The sequence below is a fragment of the Orycteropus afer genome, unplaced genomic scaffold (genome assembly GCF_000298275.1).
Source record: "Orycteropus afer afer isolate SDZICR_OR568_19922 unplaced genomic scaffold, OryAfe1.0 scaffold00133, whole genome shotgun sequence".
Classification (NCBI taxonomy): domain Eukaryota; kingdom Metazoa; phylum Chordata; class Mammalia; order Tubulidentata; family Orycteropodidae; genus Orycteropus; species Orycteropus afer.
Genome location: NW_006921720.1, coordinates 6,621,376 through 6,631,158, shown reverse-complemented (window position 1 = coordinate 6,631,158; position 9,783 = coordinate 6,621,376). Strand labels below are relative to the sequence as shown.

At 36.7% G+C, this 9,783-nt stretch overlaps 1 protein-coding gene across 1 annotated transcript in view; it reads right to left on the bottom strand.

Annotated features, from left to right (window-relative positions):
• The window catches only part of KCNQ5 (potassium voltage-gated channel subfamily Q member 5), a 728,190-nt gene that overhangs the window by 80,260 nt on the left and 638,147 nt on the right, over nt 1–9,783 (bottom strand). Inside the window, exons 8-9 of the mRNA XM_007945199.2 lie at nt 7,184–7,278; nt 2,046–2,072 (exon numbers count right to left, since the gene is read on the bottom strand). Of these exons, the coding sequence (XP_007943390.1) occupies nt 2,046–2,072; nt 7,184–7,278 (122 nt within the window). The remainder of the gene's footprint in view (nt 1–2,045; nt 2,073–7,183; nt 7,279–9,783) is intronic.

Sequence of the window (9,783 nt, the reverse complement as noted above, 5' to 3'; positions counted from 1 at the left end):
AGAGCAAATTGGTTTCCCATTTCCCATTTAACAATATGTACACATTTTGTTTTGTGACATTCATTGGATAACCTTGTTTTTGGAGGATGGAACCAAAGAAGGTGACTCTGTTCTCTGGTAATGATGGAGTTCATGCCAATTGTGGCCTCTGGCCTTAGAATTTGGAGACAAATCAGCCTGGGAGATAATCTGTGAATAGATAGCTCCTGAGTCAAGGATATATTTTTAAATATTATCAAAGAGCCTAAAACATAGTTAATAATGGCTATTTATTTTATAATAACTTTTTTCTTTTTTTTAAGTAAAGTTGTCAAGAAGGACAGTGGAATCTGTAAACAGTCTAGATAAAGGGGGGCTGAAGGGTCAGAATTGGTTAGCCTGCCAATGTCTATGCAAAAATTGCTAGCCTGCCATTCATTATGTCTTCATGTCTATGCAAAAAAAAAATGCCCTGAGTCTAATGACCAGGACATCTTTTTGGGCAGAAATATCTCTGAAGTGGAGAATAGCAACTCTTCAGGACATTAAAACTTTCTGGAAATATCACCCAGAAATAGCCAATGCCCTTTGCTTTAACTCTATGTCTACTAAATAAGAGTCTTTAAGACCACTCCTTGTGCAGGCTTACCTCCCTAGGAGGAGTGCCTGATGTCTGTCCTACTGTATCTATACTATGTCCTATCATAAGTTAATACAGCTTTGTTTTAGTTTGTGAATTTTTTAAAGTGTTATTAACATTAAGCAGAAATGGATTATCCAAAGGCTCACCATCCTAAGTGAACCTTCATAACTACTTTCATTACTGTATCAAGAAATATATTATTACCAATGCCATTACTGAAACAGTACAAAACTTAGAGAACAATTCCTAGACCTGCATTGATCCCCGACTCAGAGGCTGATTCTGGGCAGGGGGATTCTTTTGTTTCCTCTTTACTGAAGCAATTAACAGTGATAGGCAAAAAACAAAAGAAAACAACAACAACAAAACGCATTCCTTCTCCTCTTCTGGGCTTCTGGGGTTGTGATGCTGGTTCTGCCTGGTCCATTCCTCACACTATCAGAGGTCGGATGCTCCTGGAACTATCCTTCAGGGCTTTGCTTCCATACCCATATCCCTTCTTGGCACTTTTTTTTAACACAAATCAATATTTTCTCTTTCACCTCCTATTCTCTCTAGGTCCAACTCTTATATATGTCTGATTAAGCACTTGTCATCTAAGGCATTAGGAGCTCTGGTGGTACAGTGGTTAAAGCATTCAGCTGCCAACCAAAAGGTACCAACCACCAGCTGCTCTGTGGAAGAAAGATGAGGCAGTGTTCTTCCTAAAGATTTATAGCCTTGAAAACCCTACTCTGTCCTATAGTGTTACTATGAGCTATGAGCTATGTTGCTACGAGCCAGACTTGACTCAAGGGCAGTGGATTTGGTTTTGGTTTCTAAGGCATTAAAGAGTTAAGTTTCTGGGAAGGTTATCTTTATCCTAAAGGATGGAGGGCTCTTCCTTTGAAGCAGATCACCTGGGTAAACCTCAGTGAACTGGAGAAGTCACAGTGAGATTGTTTTCATCTCCTGTACAGTGTGTTGTTCCTCTTACCAGTAAAATAATTTCTCACCCTAGAAAAAGGCCTGATTGAAGGGAGTATGTCTTATATTGCTTCCAGGGATTATAACATCCAGAAAAAAAAAATAGCTTTCTTTCATTCCCTAGATCACTGAATTTGAACACTTGGATAAAACTTCTTCTGGGAAGAGAGCAAGGAATAACCAAAGAAAATAATTACTACTTTTTTTTCCCACTATAATGCACCATCCTATGTAGATTTTTTAGGAACAAGTGAGTTAAGGGAAGATACTTCTGCTTCCAAGTTAAAAAAAAAAAAAAAAAATCAATAAAACAGCAACCTTTGCAGACAATCTTACGAAAGGTCACTTTTAATCATCTTGTACTTGTTGATTGATTTTACTCACACGAGACATATTTAAAACATCTGTTAGGCACCAGATTTATAAACAAACATGTAGCAGAAGAGAAATCACAAACCTGCTTGATGCCTCCCCTTGTTCTTTCCTTCAGGTGCGTGCAGACAGAAGAGAAATGATGGTAAACTGATGAATACATTTATAGCATTTGAAAAAGGCCAAATTGGAGATTGGGATATCAGGTAGATTCATACCCGTTTCAAGCAAAAGCCACAAAAGCAATATCTTTATTAAAAAATGCACTTAACTTTCTAACATATTCTTTGTGGCAAAGATGTGAAATAGTGCAATATTGACTTTTTTAAAATCAATACAGTCCACATGTAACCAAAAACCATAGATTCTTCATTAGCCAAAGTTTTCTGTGGTTAAGAAAATGTATATCTAACCTAACTGGCATTAGTAAAATTAGTAAAATTAGTAAAAGCTATGCTGGTTACATTGTAGTTGTTGTTCCTGTGATTTAGGTGGATACCTGGGTTTCTTAATTTGTATTCTTGTGTGACTATGACCTTGTACCTCACTCACTTGTTGAGGCAGATCTTTTTTTTTTCATATTGTATAAAGTATGAATTACCTTGTAGTAAATTTGGTGCATAGAAAATCTATGAGAACTCTTTCAGCCTACTGAAACTCTCAGCATTTACAATGACTCAGCTCTAGGCAACATGGGATAGTGGGCACATCTGAGTCCCAGATCTTGCAGATGAGCTGTGTATCCTTGGGCATTGTTTTCTGTGGGCCTTGACTTTCTCATGAATAAATTGAAGGCATTGGATTAGATAATTTCTAACTTCTTAAGGCATCACGTGGTATTCTTGGAGTTTGAAATTTCCCCATAGCTTCATAAAATATCTGCCTCATTCCCTAAAATAGCACATTTACCTGTGTTTCATCCTTCGCAAAGTCTTCACTCTCTTTGCTAAGAAAATAAAGAAAACTACTTTCCTTGTATAAATCCTCCTTTTATTAAAATCAAACTTTGAAATAGCAACTGCTAAGCCTACAAAGTATATGTGTAAGAGACAAACCAGACCAGAAAAGAGAAAAGCAGAAACTGCCCTACCCCAGCAGGTGTGAGGGGGTATGGCATGTTTCCCTCCTTCCCTGCTCTTTTCTCTCTCATCCCTGGAACAGTTGTTTCTCAGACCTCTTTCCCATCCTACTCCCCAGGATGAGGTTGTGGAGTCAAAATATCCCATTATATCTCTAATACTGTGGGCAGCAAGAGTGCTAGGTTGGTGCCTTTTGATGATGATAACAACCATGATGGTGACGATGATCTATTCCCTGGCAACCTATTTAAAATTGCATCCTCTGATACTCCCTAAATTCCTTCCTTCTCTCCTTAGCATTTAGCATTTTACATACGATTATTTTGTAAAATTGTCCATTCCCAGTACTCCTTGAATATATTCTCTATGAGGGCTCAGATTTTACCCTGTTGACTTCTCCTATTGCTACATTCCCAGAACCTGGCACATATTAGGTACTCAATGAGTTCTTGTTGAATGAATACATGGATGAATGAATAATCTTTCTCTCCAGAAGTTATTCGATCTCAAATGTAAAGGGAAATGCTACTATGTAAATGAAAAGAAGTTTTGGTCTGTTTCCTATGGCATTACTCTGCACTCAGTAAGCCAGCTAGTTATAAATGTAAAAATATCCCTCTAAGCCACTGTAAATTATTCTCCTCCCAAACCTACAGACTTGATTAAAGCAGGTTTGCTTTCTAAAGCAAAGTTTCTGAACTTGACTTCAGGGAGTCTATGAATACATTAAAATTGTGTGCAAAGTTTTGATGTTTTGTGCATTGAATATTTTTCTTGGGAAAAAGTTCAAAATTTCCATCAAATTCCCAATGGTTTAACAAACAATAGCAACAACAACAAAAATTAAGAACCAGTGCAACTTGAAACAATGACATATGCTGGAAGGAGAGATGTTAGGACATCCAGGCTCCCATGATCTTTGCCAATGACTGCTGTGTCATTGTGGACAAATAACTGTTATGCAGGAAATGGAGCAGAAATTCAGAGGTAATGAAAGGTACAAGGAAAGAGAGTGATGTATGATAGTCATGGTGAGACAGAATGTACGCAGGTGTTTGCATAAGTCCTTCCACTCTCCTACCCCACTTAAGACTGCAAAAATATCAGAGGAAAGAGGGAAATTAGGGGAGTAAAATGATAGTTTACAGACAGGGAGACTTCCCTTGACTTACTCACTAAGTAGTTTTTCCAGGCTTCTGAATGATGTTTAGTCCCAAAACTGCATTCAGTGGGAAGCCACATAATCACATATGATAATAGATCAGTCTGTTCTGTCATTTGAGAATCCCCTCTTGGTTTCCCTACTAACCTTTTCCTTTTCTATTTATCTAGCAACTTTTATGAAGACAAGGAGAAAAATTTCTATATAGTTCCCATTTTTGATTGATACACCCAAGGCATAGATGGCACAAGATTTATAATCTTTTAGTAAAAAATATCACAACTTTAAAAAGGTTTAATATTTATATCATAATACATTTTGGATAATAATGTGAAGAATGAGAATTCCAGAACACTTAATTATGCTCATGTTGAAGCTGTACATAGACCACGAGGCAGTCATTTGAACAGAACAAGGTGACACTGGGTGGTTTAAAATCAGGAAAAGTGTGTGTCAAGATTCTATTTTTCCCTATCTGTAAGCTGAGCAAATAATCTAAGAGGCTGGACAATATGAAGAAGAGTGTGATTTCAGGATTGGAGGAAGACTCATTAACAACCTGCAATATACAGATGACACAACTTTAATTGCTGAAAGTGAAGAGGAGTGAAGCACTAAGCCTTCAGTATGGATATTACCTCAACATGGAGAAAACAAAAATCTATACAAATGGATGAATAAGCAACATCATGATAAACGGATTCACAATCAATGCCCATGGAAGTAGCAGTCAAGAAATCAAACAACATATTGTATTGGGCAAATCTGATGCAAAAGACGTCTTTAAAGTATTAAAAAGCAAAGATGTCACTTTGTGGATGACGGTGTGCCTGGCCCAAAACACAGTCTTTTCAATCACCTCATATGCATACAAAAGTTCGACAATGAATAAGGAAAACTGAAGAAGAATTCATGCATTTGAATTATGGTTTCAGTGAAGAATATCAAATGAACTGCCAGAAAAATGAACTGGCTTGGAAGAAGTACAACTAGAATGCTCCTTAGAACTGAGAATAGTGAGACTTTATCTCACTTTGGACATGTTATCAGGAGGGACCAGTCCCTAGAGAAGGACATCATGCTTGGTAAAGTAGAGGATCAGTGAAAAAGAGGAAGACCTCAATGAGATGGATTGACACAGAGGCTGCCACAATCAAATGTAGGATTTGATTGTGAGGATGGAGAAGGATTGGACAGTGTTTTGTTCTGTTGTACACAGGGTCTCTATGAGTCAGGACTGACTCGATCGTACCTAACAGTAACAACAATAATCAACAAAGAGAATTCAACTAAATGTTAAGATCTACATGTAAAAGTGATTCTCATCCAAACATTCATTCAACCAGCACCTGTGTTTCTCTTCTGACAAAGGTCCCATCCAGCTCTAAAACCTGGGGGGTAGGGTGTCTATGCATATCTCTGTCCCAGTTATTGATAAAGATTTAGACACAACCTCTAGGAGACATGACCTATTAGGGTTTATAATTACCCTGCTGAGTCCTTGTCCCTCACTTTGTGGATGGGAAAACTGAGGACCAGGGGAGAGCAGGGAAGCAATGCAATAAAAAATAATTATATTTATAATAAATATAATAAAATAATATATACATTTATTCATAATAAATATAAGTAAATGTAAAAATCTGAATGTTAATTTCAAAATTTAATTTGATTAGCCCTACTGTTTCACTGTGAACTGTAATTCTCTTAAGACCCTGATTCTTCTCTTCTTTTGCTACTGATATTAGTTTGATCTGCAAACTAGATCTGCTGCTTTTTACCCCGTGTGGGCTCTGCTGCACCAAAAATCTCCTTCAAGACTCCAGTTCCACGGAAAAAGTCATGAAGATTTCCTCAGCTAATCTCCCTTCCAGATCAGTAAGAAAGAGGAAGTTTTCCTGACCAAATCACCATAGTTACGTTCCCCAAATCCTGTGAAGCACTAGGATTTGAGTTGTGTTGGGTTATGAAGGGAAACAGCAAGTGTGTTAAAATACTAAGTCAGATAAACATCTTGTTAACTTTGGAAGAACCTGAGGAGCTGCCTATTCTAGGTAAGCTAGATGACTCACAGAAAGTCTTTCCCTTGACTTGCTTTGGTTGTTTCAACTAAGGGCTTCTCTAATTAGATGATGATTATGACATAACATGTATGTGGTCTGCTACTTGAACTACAGTCCAGAATCCCAGGACCAAGGAATTTTTTTTTTTAAATGAAAGATTATTGTGATAATTATCAGCACTGTTGGTAATTTTTCTGGTTCTCTCTCCTTCCAGGCACATGGTAGAACTGCATGTCCTCATCCCCTTTGAGTTCAGGAATAGCCATGTGATTTGCTTTGGTCAATGAAATGTAAATGAAAGTAACTTTATTATTTTAAAGTTTTGAATGCTACTTTCAGATTTTAATCTGATTTGTTCTATTAACTTGTTGTAAACTGTAAACGTATTAAGGCTCTGATTCTTTCCTCTTCGTATTAAGACTCTGATTCTTTCCTCCTTTTGTTACTGATACAAATTTGATATGCAAGGGAAAGCTCAAAGACCAATGGACTGGGATCTTTGAGAGACTTAAATGTGCAAAGATATACTGCTCTAAAAACATTCAGCTCTTGGGATTGGGTGATGGGTGAATGACACATAATCATTGTTTCTCAAGATCATTGGTCCTTACCTTTAGAATTCTGTTGGGTTTTAAGAGATGAGGTATTAGAAAATAGTCATGAAACAGCAAAAATATTTCTACGTAAAAGTTTAGATTGCTTTAGTCTTTAAGCCTAGTCTGTGGATGGTGAGGAATGATACTGAATTCATTTAGTTTTGTGCCTGAGTAGCTACTGAACAGGTTATCTCTCAAAAAGCAACAGAGAATAAGACAAGCCCAAATCAATATGCACTATTATTGTTCTTTTTTTGCATGTGGCTTGTTTTACAAACTAGAAGAGACTCGACTGTTGCACCAGCTGTCATAGTGATACCTACTTGGTAGGGCTGCAGGTGTGCAAGGCCTTCAAGTGTGGCTTCCAGGTCGCAATGGAAACAGATTTCTCATCAGCTGCATAACTACGCCAAACGCACTGCATATGGCAAACATGGGAACATAAAAAAGAAAAACAAAAGACAGCAGAAGATAGAATGACAATGGATAAGAAGATTATTAAGTTAAGACATGTTAAGAATCTTTTCCTTATCATATTTGGCCTTGATAAATGCCTAAAAGATGAAGAAGACTAATTGGCCTTTTTAGCTGGCTGTTAACCATATTTCATTACATTACTGGACTCACTTTTCAAAATGACTCACATCAAAACCCCCAAGTACAAAAACATGTAACATAAAGTACTTCATGAATTGGTTAAGGAAAGATATAACAGTATCTGAAACAAAGAAAGTAGCAACTGACTGGTTCAATAAATATTGATGTTCAAGATACTAGTTAGAGGAACTACCTGAGCACAAACATGCATTCCAGGAACAACTCCATGTATTGAATTAATGTTAAGTTAGAGGCAAAAAATGACTGAAAATTCACAATCCAACTAGTAAACTAACTGGTCAATTAACGACTGTCAGTGTATGTTAATGGTTTAATTAGTGAAATTCTCTGTAGTTGAACTATGTTTACTTCTAATACTAAAAATGAAGATAAATAATGGTAATGAAAAGCAGAAATAAAACAAAGTAGGGGAAAATGTGCTCTCCAAGGAATATAATTGGAAAACACCTAAGGATTTAAGGCGAAGGTCTAAGAATATGTTTATAGCTCTCTATAGTAAAACATAAACTTTCTCTACTTCTTATCATTATAACTGACATGCAAAGCAAAATTATTTTCCACTTGACCCTGACAATCAAGGACGAGATTAAGACGCCTTTTAATTTTTTTAAGAATCAACTAGCATTTATTGAACTTATCTGTTGTTTTTAAAAATTTTATTGTGTTGAAACATATGTAATATAAATTTTGCCATTTTAGTAACTTCTAAGTATACAATTCAGTGATATTAATTACATTTCCGTGTTATGCAACCATCACCACTGCTTCCAAAACTTTTTCACCACCCTAAAAAGAAACTCAGGAGCTCTGGTAGCATAGTGCCTAAGGCACTTGACTGCTAACCAGGAGGCTGGCAGTTCAAACCCATCAGCCACTCCTCAGAAGGAAGATGAGGCAATCTACTTCCGTAGTTATATGCCTCGGAAACCCAAGGAGGGGTCGCTATGAGTGGGGTCCGACTCGATGGCACATAACAACAACAAACAGAAACTCTTACCTATTGAGAATAACTCCTCATTGTCTCCTCCCCTAGCCTTTAATCTATTTTCTGTCTCTATTAACTTGCCTATTCTAGATATTTCATATAAGTGGAATTGTGTAACCTTTGCTCTTTTGTGTGTGCCTTATTTCACTTAGCATAATATTTTCAAGGTTCATTCATTTAGTAGCATGTATCAGAACTTTATTTTTATGGCTGAATAATACCCCATTGTGCATATATACCACATTTTGTTCACCCGTTCACCTGTTGATGAACATTTGAACATTCTCCATCTTTTGGCTGTTGTGAGTAATGCTGCTGTGAACACTAGTGTACAAGGATCTGTTTGAGTCCCCATTTTCTTTTATTTTCGAGTTGATTCCAACTCATGGCAACCCTATGTGTGTCAGAGTAGTAATGCACTCCATAGGGTTTTCTTTAATTATGATTTGGGTCAAAGTGTACAGAGCAAATTAATTTTCCACTCAGTAATTCATACAAATTTTGTTTTGTGACAATTTGTTGCAATCCCCATAAAGTAATAGCACTCTTTCCACTCTCTCCCTGTGTTTACCACTTATTTTCCCTCATCTTTCTTTCCTATTCCTTCCTGCCTTCTTAGCCTTATCCCCGGGCAAATGCTGTCCTTTTGATCTTGTATGGTTGATTGTCCTAATGAGTGCGTACTTGCCTGGTATTACTGTTCACCTTACAGGCCGATCTTTTGGTTGAAAGTTGAGCCATGAGGGTGAGTTCAGTTCCAGGCTTGAAGGGTGTCTAAGGGCCATAGTCTCAGGGTCTGTTTTCAATTCCTTTGAGTATATATCTAGGAGTAAAATTGCTGCATCATATGGTAATTTTAGTTTAATTTTTTGAGGAACCACCAAACTGTTTTCCACAGTGGCTGTACCATTTTACATTCCTACCAGCAATGTGCAAGGAAGAGCATTCATTATATTGTAGATAAGACAATAAAGCCTCAGATAAATTAAGACATTTCACGAGGTTCATGGAGTTGAGACAATTTCCCAGATTGCTTAGTTCTTGGTCCTAGAATCTTTATACTGTTTCTTCCTGACTGCTTAATGACTGCTGTAGGAAAAGCTTCCAATTTAATAATTCATTTGAGAGATTGCCTGAGCTTACTTTCCCATATAGATTTTGGTAGATTTCTTCCTTTGTAATGATTCTGCAAACATCTTTATTTTTTTATTATTTTTTTTAAATTTTATTTTGATTTGGGTGAAGATTTACAGAGTAAATTCACTTTTCATACAGCAGTTCACATATACTTTGTCTCATGTCATTGACCAAAATTTACAA